We start from the raw sequence: 17,306 nt of genomic DNA, 5'->3' as shown, positions 1-17,306 counted from the left end.
TTCATTTTGATCTTTACTTAGCCCAAGAACACTTACATCAGAACATCCATTCTTTATATGCTTGAAAATGAATAATTTAAAATACACAAAAATACATCATCTCTGTATGCTCTAAATAATTATGTACTTTACATGTCGCTATGTGAAATACAAATTATGTAATTTTGGTGTCCAATAAAAAACGTGTATCTACAATTTTCTTGTTGATTTTTTTTCTTTGTTGCAAAATTCAGAGATGCATTCTTTTCATATTTACATACTGCTTAAAAAAATCTAAAACAATTAATAGATATGAAGATATTTGTTTTGTAAGCCTAACATTATTGTCTATTTTTGCTTTATGTTGCTGTTTAATGAATAACGTACTACTGTATATATATATATATATATATATATATATCTTATAGAGTTTTTTTTTAATCACAACATAAGGAGATAAACCCATTTAAAAAACAAAGAATGCCGATTCTATCTTTCTGACAAAAGAGAAAGTCGCTGTCCAATGAATTGCACGTCTCCAAAATTTAAAATAAGACACATTATATTATTTTATTTTTTTCACTTTTCTTTGGATTCAAACTATTTGCTAAAGTGGCATTTTCTCTCTCCTTTTTATCTTAAGAAGAAAAAAAGCAAAACAAAACAGAAGCATATCTTTAAATTTCATTTTTTCTTTTATAATTTAGAAAAACAACCCCTTTTTTGTTTTTAGATTAAAAAAACAATCTGTTAAAATGTCTCAAATAAAAAAACTTGTATTTCCAATTAACATGCTTTCCCCCCTCTTTTTATCCAACCTACGCCATCAAACAAAAAACAAAAACTTTTTTTCCAGATTAAAATGAAACAAAGTAAATCTAAAGATGCACACATTTCTTCAGATAATAAATAATTTGCATCCATTGCTGTCCAATGAAAGGCACTTATCTGCAAATTACTTTTTTCTTTTAACTAAAACAAAGCAAAACAAAACAAAACCAAATTGTCAGGTTGCAATTGCATTTGTCCCAACTTGGAGACGTCTGTCAAATGGCTGGAGTCCCAATTTTTCAACATTATTTTTCTTTTTTCTTTTTTTAAGTGTAGCCTTCAGGCATAGTATATTCTCTGAGTGAGGGACAAGATTTGACATGATGGCTATTAATAGCACTTTGCCAGATAATTCCTGCCTTGTTATCTTTGCAGCCACGCTCAAGAAGCCTCGCCGAAGGCACACTATTCTTCTCAGTTGTGTAAGCCACACTTTCTTTTCATGATTTCCACAGTTTCTACCCCTCCTGTTCTTGGACTATTTCTGTCAGTGACACAAGAAGCCACTCAACTACAGAAAACAAGCAAACAATAATTTAGCCTTGTTTAAAACCTAAACGACTTCTGTCCTGCGGCCTTTCACATTAGATCAAGTTAGCATGCTAATTAGGACCATTAGAAAACATGCCTGCGGGGAGGAAAAATGTCCATAATTCAGCAAAAAATATATGGAAGGCTATTTATTGCTATTATAGAGCTTTTCAAAGCAAACCGTTTCAAGTGGATTTTTTTTTGACTACCCGGATTTTTGGCACAAACCAGTCATAAAATGGGATATTTTCTTCATTTCAGTTTCAACAATAGACAAACATAATCTTCTTAAACCAATATCACACAAATTATAATATGATTGAATGTTTTTACTGGTCACACTATGTAAACAGTGCAAAGTAGAAAAATAATGTGAACTATTAGTATAATTAATTATCTAGGAGGTAATTGGAGTATTAAAGGAGTCAGACAACCAATAGTCTTAAAAAAAAACATCAAGAAAATGTGCCCGTTTTAAACCATGACTTGCACAAAAGAGTACTTAGCAGCTCTATGATTAAGAATTATTAACTTAACTGAACAAACCAATCGCCCATTTTGATGTTCCCGAAACCTCTGATTAGATGCTCCTTCATGCTCCCTCAAAATAATAACTCGTACAAGGATGCTGGCAACAACAACATCACAGGGGCCGATCTTTGGGACTGCTCTCAGCTGGCGGAGGTGTTAAAGAACGTTAACGTTAAAATTTCTTGGCAAGAATATGTTATATGTGACCTCACTACATTTGTGGAATATGAATTATGAAGCAAAATCCAGACATTTTTATCCACCTCGGGGGGCGGCCATTTTGCCACTTGCTGTCGACTGAAGATGACATCACAATGCCATGGCTCAGGCAACAACCAATTACAGCTCATGCCTTTCTGAAGCTGAGTTGTGATTGGTTGTTACCTGAGACCTGAGCAACTGTGATGTAATTTTCACTCAACAGCAAGTGGCAAAATGGCTGCCTTCTGATATTGATAAAAACTGTTGGATTTTGCTGCTTAACTTATATTCCACTAACACAATATTAACCAGAATACTGTAGTTAGACTAGTGGGGTTGCATAGAACATTATATTGTCAATAATTTTTGAGGGGGTTGACTTCCCCTTTGAAAAACACACATATTCAAAATGTCTCTCTCTTACGCACTCATCCGTAGATGCATGACGTCCACTATTATTCCAGTCACCAAATGGTAGACAATGACTGAACAACTATTGTCCCATGGCTTTACACTGATCAAGTCAAAAAGTTCTCAAGAGGGTTGCCATGAGTTCAACAACATCACAAACACCATCGACATTAGTGATATGGCATGACAGTTCTTTTAAGTGAACTGAATCTTTAGAATCAGTTCATTAAAAATAACCATTCAAAAGATTTATTCACACCTCCCTCACCTCACCTTGAAGAGTAAGGACACTTTGCCATGTTTCGGTGCTATGGGGTTTGGATGTGTTCTTGGTTTCTTCCCTTGTCTCGTTATGTCTAACCTTGTCCACCAGTGTGTTTCGTCCCTTCAGTGCTTTCAGCCACTTGTGTTTTCCCAGGTGTGTCTCATCAGTGTTGGTGTATTTAGGACCCATACAGACGGAAACAAAGCCATCACTAAGCGGTGTTGTACTTAAATCACCCGCCATTGTCACTTCTCCTGTGTTTGTCTTATACATATTGTTTTGATACATGCCAAGCCATGTTTGTTCTGTAGATTGCAATAAAGTTAGGGAAAAAAAGTGTTCGTCTTCTTTGCTGATTCTTCTATGCGTTCCGTTAACTCCCTGTGGCTGCGCTACAGCGCCACTCCAGACTTGGCATATACATTACAGCCGTTAAACGTCCTCATCGTCTTCTTTGGACACACGCAAGTCTTGAAATGCTTCTGTGTGTACGAGATTTGTTTGAGGAACGAAACCGGCTTTGCTTCCGTCTGGACAGAGCCTTAGTCTGTTGTGTTTGTCTAGTCCAGCCCGTTTTCCATGTGCCCCTTCTGCAGCACAGCTGAATCTAATGATCAACTAATCAACAAGCTTTGCAGAAGCCTGATAACAATCCTGATCATGAATCAGGTGTGTGAGTGGAGAGAAACATGGAAAACAGGCTGGATAGGGGCTCTCAAGGACCGAACTTAAGCACCCCTGGTCTAGTTGGTGTGGGAGCATTGTCGACACTATGTGTGGGAGTCCGTGTTTCTCGTTGCATCAAAGCTAAGCCCTCGTCACAGTAAAGCCGTCTTTGTCTCAGTTAAGTCGTACATGTCTCAGTTGATTTGTCCTCATCACAGTCAAGTCGTCCTCGTCACAGTCAAGTCGTCCTCGTCACAGTCAAGCCACCCACGTCAAGTCAAGTTGTCCTCATCACAGTCAAGTCGCCCTCGTCACTGCCAAGCCACCCACGTCACAGTCAAGTCATCCTTGTCACAGTCAAGTCGTCCTCGTCACAGTCAAGTCGCCCACGTCACTGCCAAGCCGCCCACGTCACTGCTAAGCCGCCCACGTCACTGTCAAGTCGCCCGCGTCACTGTCAAGTTGTCCTCGCCACAGTCAAGTCGTCCTCGTCACAGTCAAGTCGCCCACATCACTGCCAAGCCGCCCACGTCACTGTCAAGTCGTCCTCGTCACAGTAAAGTCCTACGTTCTGTCTAGTCATCCAGTCCAGTCATGGCGACCAGTCCAGTCACCTCCTGTCCAGTCATTGTCTACTCACCTTAATAAAGTTCTTCACATTGCCCTTCATTCCTGTCTCCCTGCCGAGTTTGGGTCTACCATCTTGCAACCACTCACACCCAGCATGACACACCTACATGCACCTGAACTTTATTGACTTCATATCAGCTGTCAATATTATAATCACATTATGGAGAAACTACACACACTAGATTTGAGCCTCGCCCTTCACAACTGGGTGCTGTACTTCTTAACTAAATGGTACCTTAATTGTAACATTTTTCACTTCAGTCAATTTGAACAACATTTTAGTACATATTAAAAGCTAGCAGAGTTTTTGCTTCTTAAGCCTGAGAAAATGGGATTATGATTACTGGTCCTGCCATTCAGAGGCACCTGTTTAAGGAAGGTACTATTGCCTAAAAAAATCTCACCATTATGTTTGGCTTAACTCTCTCTTTTCAACTTCTCATCGGGAATATTTTGTACAACTATCCATCAAAATATTGCTAAGATACGGATAATTTTATCCCTGACACAGAGAGCATTCATTAAATTTGTTACATCTCGTCTTGACTGTACTGTAACGTTCTGTTTTCTGGTCTTCCTATGCCTAGTGTTAAACGTCCGTAGTTAGTACGGTACCAAATGCTGCAGCTAGACTCAAACTAAAATGATCATATTATCTCACTACTAGCCATCTTGCACTAGTTCCTGTCCCATCTGAGATGTAATTTTAAGGGTTTGTTATTTATTCATAAAATATTACATGACTTAGCACCTTTCTATCTTGCTGACTAAGTGGTACCTTATGTTCCATCCAGAGCATTCCAAGAGCATTCCCCGTTCGGCCTCCAGGCTGCTGTAAAATTGTTTAAATTGCTCCCCTAACATCTTGACTTTAGCTGGTTCTTCTGCCGCTTCTTCTACACTCACCGCCATCCTCTTCTAACCAGAGAGGGGGCTAGATGGCATTGATTGACGTCAGGCTGCGGCTATAAGGATTCCGCATCAAGCGACTGGGATCACTTCCCCAGAGGTGTCTTCCTTTATTTTGTAAAAATGATTCTCATGCTGTTTTTAACACTGTACAGCATCAGACATGTTGCCCACTTTGTATCCAGCCTGGTCATCCTAGAAAGCCATCTTTGATCACTTTCCTGATTTTTTCTTTCTTCATGTTTCTCCTTTTCTGTGTGTGGGGGGTCTTAGACCAGGGGATGTAGATTATTTTTTTAATTTTATTTTTACTTTTGGCCTTTGAAACCTTTTGCAACCCTTGTGATTAAGTGCTGCATAAATTAATGACTTGACTACCATTTTAGTTTTGTGTTTAGTTACGAGCTACAATTAGACATTTGACACATTTATCAAAACAAAATCAACACAACTTTTTAGAAAATGTTTTATTTGTTTCTCATTTGATTTTGAGAACTTGGCTCGTTCTAATTTGCCAGTTTCCCGTCTTTACCAAGTTTTTACGTACATTTTTAAAACTGCTGGGTTCAAAATAACCCAAATTAGGTGAAATAGCTAACCCAGTGCATGGGTTTAAAAGGGACCAAGCCGATGCTGGGTTATTTATACACACATTGGGTTGAGGATTTGATCAAACACATACTGATGAGTAAAGGCAGTGTTGAGAACCACTGCTTTAACTCATCAGTATGTGTAGTTTTTTTTTTTTTTTTTTTTAACTCTTGTTGAATCAAAATCTTCTCCAGGCCTCAAATACCCCTATCCAGCCTGTTTTTCATGTCTCCCACAAGTAAACACAGGTGTTTCAAACGATCAGCTAAACAGCAAGCTTTGCATTAAGCCTGATAACGATCCTCAGCTGTGTTGGCTGGAGAGACATGGAAAACAGGCTGGATAGGGGTACTCGAGGACCAGGCCTGAGAACCACTGAGTTAAACCATCCAAGAAACGCATTACCATGTTATCAGTATAGCTAAAATGATTACCCCAACCTTGCTTAAAAGTAACCCATTTTGCTCAAAATCCACAGCTACCCATTGCATGGTTTATGAAAACAACCCCCAAAACAATTTTGGGAACAGAAACATAGCTTAATTAAATAATTAGATGTTAAACATTTTAAAACATGGAATGTTGTTAAGAACTGCATCTGTACAACTAAAAATACCTTTATAATGTTTTTATTGTTTTAGTTGGTAGAATATTGCTTATGGAAGCAACCCTCACTGCAAGCTGCACTATTGATTACATGAAGGTGGGGGAGGGTGCGCCCTTGACCCTCAAACCAAGCCAACCCGAGGGCGAAACAGAGGGCTTGTTTTATTAAATCACATTTTTGATTAGCGATCAAGTTGAGATGTGATCTACTGGCACAACCTAACTGTAAATGTACACTCTTTCAAAATACATCCCTTCATGCCCAAAACAATCCAACTGTAGTCTTTCATTTACGTTAGTCCAACCTGTCAGTTTCAACGGTCTTTTTCGCCAACTTTTCTTTTTTTTGGGTTCATATTTATAGATCAGTGCTTCATTTCTAAAAGCTGCAACATCGTAAGTTTCAGAGGGAAAAGCACGATGGGACAGCCAGTGATCCGTAGCTCCGTCTCGTGGTGAACTAATAATTTATTCATTTTAAAAATCGATTGTTTAAGGCAATAGTATTAAAAAATATATATGTTGTATCATATAAACTTTATATATATATATATATATATATATATATATATATATAAACTTTATATATATATATATATATATATATATATATATATACAGTGGGACCTTGGAGTTTGAACATAATTCGTTCCTGAGAAGTGTTCAAAGTATGAATTGTTCAACCTCCAAAACATTTTTTCCCATAGGGAATAATTTAAATGCAATTAATCCGTTCCCAAGCTTCAAAAAAAGAAAATTCCTATTTTAATTTATATTTTTTACATTTACACCCTGTACAGTATTTAAACAATAAAAAATACCTTATATTTTTTGTTGTGGTGTGATGGCCTCTGTGGATGATAAATGTTATGTTAATGCTTGACTTAGTTCAGTGCTGAGTTTGTGCATTTTACATTGGGCATATTGTTAGACTACTAAGCGGTCCTTGCGTACGTTGTTTAACGTCAGGCACGTTGTTGAACAGCTAAGGGGGGTCCTTGTGCCAGTATTTACAGAAGTAATGACGGTACAGACGCTCCCCTACTTACGAACATTCGAGTTACGAACAACGGTACATACGAACATGTCTGCGCGCATGTGCGCATGTCAAAAAATGTTCGGAAAGAGATGCTGTAAGTTAGATTTTTTATTGCGCACCTTTTTCCGAGTACTGTAGTGCTTCTTTCGGCCGCTAATACCGACGCTTGGCGCTGTGAGAGCTCACCCAGCATTGGAGGCTCAGCAACGTGTCGAGGAGGAGGAAGAAGAAGAAACGCCTGTCGCTCATAGATAAAGCCATCGCACTCTTCGAGCAGCAAGACCCAAATATTGAACGTTGCACAAAGGTTGCAAATCAATTGAATGATGCCATACAGTGCTACCGCATCATTTATGATGAAAAAAGAAGAAAACTGTGCAATCGTAGTTAGATCGCTTCTTTCGGCCAGTTTCTAGTAAATCCTCCAAGGAAGATACTCATCAACCCTCATCTTCTTCTCCTCGACCCTCAACTTCTTCCTACATTGAAGTTACGGAGGAGGAAGTAACTTTTGAAGCCCATTCCAGCGACGACGAAGAACCTCTCATGATATAAAATCCTCCTCTTCCTCCTCCATCAAATCCTTAAGCATCGAGTACATCTTCCAAAAGTAAGTTAAACTTCATTTTATTTATCTTATTACGTACATGTACATACTGTGTGTGTCTCTCGCTCTCTCTCTCTAACATACGTAGTACAGTACTGTACGTATTCTCTTTAAACATAAATTATAATACAAAATATAGCACTGAAGCAACTTACGAACAAATTCACCTTACGAACGATCGCTCGGAACGTAACTCCTTCGTAAGTTGGGGAGCGTCTGTAGTTACAACGGTGCAATAATCTCCTTCCTAATTCCACTCAGGTTTGTAGTACTGTATGTTTTTCTTTGCTGCCACTGGCACTGTTGTCTTTCTTTGGGCCCATGGCGAAGAAAATTGTCATAGAAAAATCAAAATGCACTCGCGAGTATGGAGCACCTCCGGGAGTATTCACGATCTGACTGGAAATGAGCAATGCATTTTTCAACTACCTCAACGTGAGCATTCAGCATTGCTCGGCTTCACTTGGCTACCCGTTTTCAAGGTATGTTTGGCTTAGCTTGCTTTGCTTGGGTGTTCGAACTCCGAAAATGAGTTCAAACTCTGAGGCATTTTTTACCCAGATTTTTTGGTTGAAGTCCGATTTATACGAGTTCAGAGCCGTTCAAACTTCGAGTAATAACTAATTATATTACATGGCTGTAGACGGATGTCCAAAGGGCAACTATGCAAATGTAGTTAGCCCGCCTTCCACAGCTGAGGCCTGCAAGTGGTCGTCACTAACTTCCATGATTCGGGCTCCTTCACCTTCTGTTTTACTCTTGCAGGATACCAGCTTTTTATTTTTTATTTGTATTTTTTACTAGCACCTCCCGCTAGCCGCTCATTAGCTGTTCCAGCTAATTCTGGCTCGCTCGGTCTTTCGGCATCGCTCGTCGGGCTTCGCAATGGCTGCCAAGTTGCCGTTGCTCGCAGAGATGCTCGTTTTCTCACGCATAATAAGAATTGGTGGTAGCCTTGCGAAATATGTCTCTCTGAGCCACTGTATGCGGTATATGCTACAGAGGAGGCGGGATTTCCGACTTCCGGGTTTCACACATCAGCTTTGTTTCAAGTTCTGGTTTGCGTGTGGGCCACGTCCCGTTGCGCTTCCACCCTTGTGCCCCTTGGTTGCGCGTTCCCCGTCGACGGGTGCGAGTGTGTAGCGTGTCTGCCTCAGTTGTCCGAAGCATTTCAGAGAGCTGAGATACCCTGCACGCTCCTGCTGATGGGCGGGAGGACGGATACATTGTGGATTGCTTGTCTTCCTGCTGCTTTTGAAAATGCACAACCCTTTCAACCTTTTCCATTGGGTCTGATTGGGGCAGCCCAACTGCAATTTGCATTCACGTGCTGTGGATGACCTACTGGTTTTATTCCAAAGAGCAATTTGCAGATGGAGACAGGCTTACATGTTTCTCAAGTTTCATGTGGAATTCTTGTAAGCTGAAATGCTGATGTTTAGTAGACTGAAATGACAGCCATCCATCCATTTTATAAAACAATTATCCTCACTTAGGTTCTGATGAGCGTGAGATTTTTTGTGTGTAGATTGTGCCATGTTTCACTTAAGTGAGTCTGTGTGCTGTCATGTGACCACCTGGCTCAGTCTGAATGGTCAAATGGAGTCAACGTTCTCAGACAACCCAAAAATAAATTGCGCAAGATGAAGATATACATATAAATAGTGAGCGCAATGTAGCTCAACGTTCAAGTACAATTGATCGAAAAAAGTAACTTAAGTAAAAGTAACGGAGTAACTCCTTACTACTCACCTCTGCTGCTAACTGTACAGTATGTGTCCTAATCAGCATTTATTTTCTGTTTAAAATAATGAATCAAGCCAAGACGAGATTTTTGAATACCTCCATTTTTTTTTTGTTCACTCAAAGTGATTGTTGATACAGCAGGCATGTGGTAAGATGACGACACATGAAATGTCACAAACAAGTGCTGTATGTACATTCAAAGTGGTTATAGTGGTCTACGACATTGTTTGAACAGTAAATGTGACGCTGTTGTAAACACGCAATCGTCTGTCCTTCACTTACACACACTCACAGGAAACACACTACGTTATGTACAGTCTCAGTGTTTATGTATCAGCGTTGATGAGTTGAAGTCAAGTGAACTTGGCACGTTTTTAAAGGGAAAAGGAGGGCAAAAGGCGACAAAGCCTCATCCCTTAGCACATCTTTATTTGTCTCACGCTGAGTGTCTTGCAAAAAACAGTGGACTGAGACGGTTATCCCCAAAAGTTGAATTCAATAACTTCTTTTTTCACGTGTGTAGAGGTGCAAATTATTTTTATGAATTATTTTTCTTGAAATTTCAGCCTCTCTACAAGTGATTTCTGTAGTTCTCCATGAAAGCAAATTGATTACAGTGTGGGACACAATTTTTGTTGTGTTAGGTCTGAGAGTTGTTTTTAAATACATTTTGGGTGCAGAATCTAAAACTGATCTCAGTTTTTCTCTCTCGTGTAAGGTTTTTGCGCCATAGAATCCCCTTTTCTTAAAAAAATATCAAATAAACGTGTATGTATGTAAATAAAACACTAAGATGAAATAGTTACAAAGTTTGAAAACGAAAAAACGGTTACAAGAAGCGTTCGGTGTGCAGATATTGATAACGCTGACCCATTGGGAGCTTCACATACCTCTCACTGAATTGTGACTGCACAAACAAGCTTCAGCTTTTCTTACTACAGTCTTACTACAGTTAACCAGTGGAATTTTGCTGATCTGGAGGGTAATCTGTGGAGAAAAAACTTGACGGTCAAGTAGAAAACTGACTCCAATCTTGGAATCAGCCATTTTAGTTCTAAGCAACATCAAAATCTAACTGAATATTTTTCCTCCAGATTTTCCTCCAGTGTTAGATTTGCATTGAATGACAATGAAACATTTTGCTGAAGTTGGGCTGAAACCTCATAAATTACATTTCGGTAAATTTCACATTTTTTCAAAAATCTATATTGGTCTGTCCACACTTGTGGGTGTTATTTTTACAAGTTATTCACCAATCTATAGAGCTGTTGAAAATGGCTTGCTGTCTTAGTCGATGCAATGTTAAGGGTTGGACAAACATGCAATTTTTTAGGTCTTCTGAAAAGTGCTGATTTTGGAAGAATAAGTTTTTGGCCTGACGCCAGCGATTTGCATACATCTGCTTTTATTTTGGAAGTCGCTGCTCAACATTTTATCCTTTTTTTCTGACATGTTCATGGACCGAAAGCTTGAAAATACAAATTATGTTTATGGTGTGTTTTCAGCACAATTTGAAATACTGTAATGTGTTTTTTAATTATTATTTTTTAAAGGGATAAAAACTTTTTTTTTATTATCAATTCCTCGATTAATACAATTACTGTTAGTTGCAGCTTAACATGTTTAACAATAAAAACAATGTTTTAAAAAATGAGAGGTGTGAGTCACATTCGCAATGTGACACTCTTCCGTTCCACCTGATTTATCTGTTTCTTGTCATTTGGACACTTGTACAACCACCCCGAATGTTAAAATTACATTGAAAGATTGCTTGGCGACAGTTTGATTTACGATATTCCCTACGATGGGAAAAGTGGTGTAGAATTCCAAACAGCTGGCCAGCATTTTGGTACGTAGATTGGTGACTTCCCATAAGTCACACTCATATAACTTTGCAGGTCAAGATAATTTGTTCATTTTGACATTTAAAAAGTCTAAAATGATTCTGAGATGGTGAATAAAAAAAAACAAAAAACGGATGTGAATTCCATTTAAGGGGAAAAGCTCTCAATCCAGTGATCATGGTGAACAACACTGACATGACGAGCATATATTAAAACACACTTTTATGCGTGTGATCTAATCCTACATTCCTGATATATACAAATACTATGCGTCTCATACCATTTGACATATTTTTGACATCTCTCTCACCTTTGGCCAGTTAGGACACACGGCACAAAGCCGCCGTTCATAATCAGGCTTCATGTTCCGCGGGAGGCGAATTAGACTGTTCCCGAAATAGTGGGATGCATTTAGAAAGGGGGCTTGCAGTTTTAGCTTTGGTACATAAAAAGCTGCAGGGGTCTGGCTGTTAGTCCATGAGGGGATGTACAGTAATTAGACCACTCCAATATCAACTTTCAAATTTCGAGCCCGTGTTGCCGAAGTGGGCCTAAAGGTACATTGAGAGGGATGCAAAAATTTGCCCCCATTCCGGACGACCCGCTGCCATCCAGCCCTGAACAAAAGGGGTCAATAATGGATGAAGCCGCTTTGCTCTCCGAATCGAAAGTTCATACAAGCAGCTGCTGAATTATTTCTCAGTTGTTCTGAGCAGGCCTCGGAAGGCGGCTAACTTCCTCTTGCGGTCCCTTCATTTGCAGTTATTTTGATGATTGGCAGGCCTTTGGCGTGTGTTGGCAGTTGACTGAAGGGATTACTGGGAGAGTTCCAGACCGGCTCGAGCTGCCTGTACAGTATACTGTGTGGTTTTTAGCATCATTGTGTTGTATAGTGAGTCCGCTGTGGATGTGTACACACGCATCCCCACTAGTCCCGACTGCGGGTGCGCCTCTTGAAAAAAAAGAAGGGTGTCTTCTGAGGGGGCCCCAGCAACATAGGAACTTGGTTCTTGTGGGTGATCCTGATCTGTAAAAAACAGACAAAAAGTCTTTAGGGCTACAATATTTTCCTTGCCACTTTTATAATTTGGGAACACCAGCATACCTTTTATGGTCAAACTGCAAGGGTTTTACATTGTTTTGATTATGTTTACTTTGATTTCATTTATGTCTTGTTTGCCACTTTATCTCTTGTTCATGTCTAATCAATTCCTTTGGTTTTGGTCTCCACCTGTTCCTGACAAAAACAGGTGTTCCTTGTGTGAACCAATCAGCTAACTCCAGCCTTGTCCAGGTGTACCTCGTCTCGTCAATTTGTTTGCTGCATTGCAGCTAAGTAGGAAGTTGGAGTTTTTTAACGTGATTTGGACTGACTGCATGAAGTTATTCAGTGAAATGTACGAAATGCTTATAAGATATTCTTGTATTTATAAAAGTAAAGAAAAATTATGAAGGAAGGTTTGATGGAGGTCAAAATGTGTTTTGATTAACCAAAAGAAAATGCAATTTATCGGAATCAGCTATCTTGTTTACATTTGCCTGGAACGCTTAGAGTTTTACAGCTGGTACAGTCCAAGTGAGATACTGTAAGTCTGATTTCCCACTTTCCTGGAATGCAGCATTAGCTCCCCACTTTCTTTCAGTCTTTGTCAGATCATCATTGTTGTTGTTACTGCAAGTTATGTTTCTAGTTTAATCATATTTCCTATTGTGGTGAGTGTTTACTTTTCTTGTGTTTCTTTGCTACTTTGAATTTGGATTATTGGGACTCTGTTGGTTTAGTGTTTAGATTTTTCCACGTATCCTACTTTTAAAATTCACCCTTTCTTGCCTTCCTGGTCCTAGTTTCCTTTGCCAATTGCCACCATCACCACAAATTGCCCCCGAACCTCGCTGAACATTAAACTCTCATAGGCTGATTTTAGATTCTGCCGGTATATCAGTGACCAAAAATATGGCGTTATCATGAGTATTAAAATTACGACTCTAAAATAACCTTTTTCATTTTTTTCTCCATTTGAGACAAAATATAGACCATTTAGTACAGAAGAAACATATCACGTTAAGTTTGAAATAAATAAATAATAAACATTAGCATAACATCATCTGTTTTATTTTTTAATTAAGTCAGTGTCCTGTTTTCTGCTTTTGGTTTTGATTGGATTTTGGTTATGCAAAATGTTTCTTGTGTCCCTGTTGTCATTGTCTCATCAAGTTTTATCATATCCAACTGTGCTTGTCATCCAATCAGCTCCCTTAGCCACGTGTCTTGTCCAGGTGTCTCTCGTCTCGTCAGTTTGTGTGTATTATGCTGTATTCGAGAAATTTTCTGACTTCATACCAGGAAGCGAGCACGGGAACGTCCCTATGAACCCATACATCAGAGTTGCCAAATCGGGGGAAAAAGGGACCCCGACTTCACTGTCAGGCTTTAATCTGATAAGATTTTAAACAGGTATTTATTAATATTTATGCATTACTACTTTAATTTCATTATTTGAAATAGCTTCATCTAACAACGTGATTTGGAATGACTGCATTAACCAGAACAACAAACAATTTATCTGAATCTGCCATCTTTGCTGTTTATATTTGCATCAAAGGCTTTGAGGTCAGAACCAAGACAATCCGAGTGGGATAAATCCGATTTCCCACCTTTCTTAAATGCATCATTATTAGTTCCTTTCTTTCTTTCACTTCTTGTCGGTTCATTGTCCAGGTCATGTCTTGAGTTACATCAAGTCGTGACTGCATCGTGACACCCGTCACTGGTGAGCTAACCGTGGGAGACTCATGTTGTCCTTAGGGCTGACTAGTACACGTTGGCATTTTATTTTTTTTTATTAAGGAAAATGCATATTATTCAGAGCAAAAAGTATCTTTGTTTTCAGTATCTCATCCTGCTCCCTCCCTCCTCCTCTGTTACGTGCAGAGAATGTGGAAAACGTGGTAGTCAGCTCATGCCAGGTGATAGTCATGTAAGGGTCAACCGTCTAAAATCAAAACCCTAATGACTGTGTAAATAGCTGTAGACTTGGCTTACCCAATCAGATTGCAGATCAGATTCGGAACTAAGGTGGAATGCAATTTCCAGGGAGTTCTTACTAAGCAGTCTAAGAGGGACAGTGATGTACCCAAAGTGTACTTATATGTCTGATTTTGTGATGTGATGACAGTAATGGCTTCCTGGTAACCAAACATGTTGATAAAAATAAAACCTCATTCTCAGCACTTATAATACAACAAAACAATGTGGCTCCTCCGCCTCCGTGAAGACACGCTGTGGTAAAATGAAAAATGTTTGACTGTGCGAGGGAGTACATAAAATAGCTGACATTCTTTTTTTCCTTCAATATAAACAGCAGTGTCGGCCTGCCTGCGCTATTGGATGGCATAACTGCGTTAGATGTGAAAGACTGGTGGCGTGCAGAGAAATGTGCCAACAAGCGCAAGAGAAAGCAAATAAGTCAAGGCTATTTTTTTTTATTTAATTTAAATGGAACATAACATCAAGGATGATAGATGGACCAGGATGATTTATGCCATTCATCATCCATTGGGACTAGCACGATTGATACAAGTTAACGCTAAGGTGACAATTCAAGACCATTGATTTGCTAGCTTACGTCTTGGAATCTTTCCATCTACAGTCGTCCATGGGTTCTGATCCTTTTCTACACTCAAGAGTTGGGTAAAAAATTACTGAAATTGGATCAATAACAGACTAATAACTTTTGGGTTTTTAACCCAAAAAGTTGGGTCAAATGAATAAATGACAAACAACCCAAAAATGTGTGTTGTTTTGTGCTTTATTAATTAATAACCCATTCCCCTATTTGATCTAATTTCAATTATTTTGGAGCCAACTTTCTTTTCTTTTTTTTTGAGTGAGTTGAGTAAAAAATAGCCCAATATGGGTCAAAAAGACTTTTTGGGTCATTCATTTAAAAAATAAATGAATAAATAAAAAGGTCAAATAAACCCAAGTTTTTGGTTTGTACAAAACAATCCAATTTTGTGGGTTTTATAAATGAATACACCATTTTCTTGTGTTTTGTGGGTTATTCATTGTGACCTAACATTTTGTGTTAAACCACACATTTAATTAAAGGAATAACTCAAAGTTAAGTCGGCCTGTTTTTGACCCATATTGGTCTATTTTTAATCTCTTTTTATAGTGTTAAGGCCAAAAAAGTGAAGACAAAAGTATACGGGGGGGAAATGTGGAAGCTTTGACAGTAGCACTCCAAAGACAAGCCATGTGCACTTTATAAACATGATATACTTCGTTCAGAGATTTTCTACGTTCATGTATGTGCGGTGGATATCAAAAGTCCCTGTTCAAATGTCAGCTTTTAGTGAAAAGGAAAAAAAGAGAGAGCAAGATAAACAAAATAACCCGTGCAATTTAATAAAATAATAATAATAATAATAATAATAAAAAATATATATATATAGCCTACTTGAGCATCTGTATTTTATTGCCGTTAATCAGAAGCACTTTAAATGGTGGCAAGTGTGTGATGCTTCCCATTTAACATGAGTTTGAATGTGATTGGTTAATTCAGAACACAAACAAACATATCCTCAGTTATAAGAGGGTGTGTGTATTGTTATGTAACCATCGTAACCCAATTCAGTGGTACAAGTTGTACAGTTCATAGGTAACATTTGTGACGGCAAAGATTTTGGTGATTTATTTTTGTCTCTTCACAAAAACCTGCATTTGAACTGGGGTGTGTTGACTTTTTATATCCACAGCATGTAACTGTCCCAAAATGCCAAGGAGACAAAAGCAGGCCTCCCACAATGACATCCCAAAAGTGAGTGTCACAAATAGACATACCGGTAATTTAAACAAATGTATCATATAGAGCAGGGGTGGCTTAGTTTGGTCTCCCTGTTTCTCTCCACTAACACACCTGATTAATGATCAGGATCATTATCAGGGTTGTGCAAAGCTTGCTGAGGAGCTGAAGGAGGGAGACCTGGGAAACAGGTTGGATAGTGGCTCTCGAGGACCGAACTTGGCCACCCCTGATATAGAGTAAACTTTTGGACTCTATGGGAACAATTGATACCTTTTCCAAAAGGTAGCTTTGGTCCCAAGATTAGATAGTAACAAAGGTACAAAAGCAGAATTGTTTAAAAGTAGTATAATTTACTAGCAACATGGTTCAATTGAGGCGTTTACATTGTCACAATCCCAAAATGTCACATTTTTACATTTACTGGTCGTTTTAGTGTGGTATAAAGTTCGCCAGGTACAAGTTACCGTGGCATTTTCTTTTTTTCTATGAGTAAACAAAAACAGTTTAAGCTACACTGTTTCCCATTGTCTCACTTATGGATTACATGGTACTTTTTCCAAGGCCAAAAAAGTAGAGGTACAGTATCACAAAAGTGAGTTCACCCCTGAAAATTTTCTAAATAATTTACGTTTTCATGGAACAACAATTTACAACAATTTAAAGTAGTCAGTGTACAGAGAGCATAATAGTGTAAGTTTACAATCTCCTCCAACTAATTAAAGTCACAGCCATTAAAGATGAAACAAAGAGAGAAAATGTCCAAATTGTTTCCTAAGTGTCAATACTGTGAATTGAACACACTTGCTTCCCATTCACACCTGAGACCTTGCAACATGAACGTAACACCGGGGAGGGAAAACTGGGTCTAATTTCACCATTCTTAGGGCTATGCTCACTTTGACATTAATGACCGCGTGTTGAGTTATTTTGAGGGGGCAGTAAATTTTCACTGTTGCAAGTTATAATGTGACTTCACATTGTAGCAAAGTGTGATTTCTTTAGTGCTGTCCCATGAAAAATACAATAAAGCAAAAATGCGAGGGGTGTACTGACTTTTGTCAGATACTGGATGCTTCCAAGTTGTAAAAATGTCAAGGGTACAAAAAAA

General features: G+C 38.7%; 1 protein-coding gene across 4 annotated transcripts in view; it reads right to left on the bottom strand.

Annotated features, from left to right (window-relative positions):
* Positions 1-9,634: 9,634 nt before the first annotated feature.
* dgkg (diacylglycerol kinase, gamma) overlaps positions 9,635-17,306 on the bottom strand; it is a 126,756-nt gene continuing 119,084 nt past the window's right edge. For all 4 annotated transcript variants that reach the window (XM_077580156.1, XM_077580155.1, XM_077580158.1 and 1 more), the window contains one exon: positions 9,635-12,414. In XM_077580156.1, the coding sequence (XP_077436282.1) occupies positions 12,316-12,414 (99 nt within the window). In that variant the 3' untranslated portion in view covers positions 9,635-12,315. The remainder of the gene's footprint in view (positions 12,415-17,306) is intronic.

This window comes from Vanacampus margaritifer, chromosome 11 (assembly GCF_051991255.1).
Source record: "Vanacampus margaritifer isolate UIUO_Vmar chromosome 11, RoL_Vmar_1.0, whole genome shotgun sequence".
NCBI classification, from domain to species: Eukaryota; Metazoa; Chordata; class Actinopteri; order Syngnathiformes; family Syngnathidae; genus Vanacampus; species Vanacampus margaritifer.
Note: the sequence above shows the minus strand (reverse complement) of the source record. Positions and strands in the feature narration are given on the sequence as shown.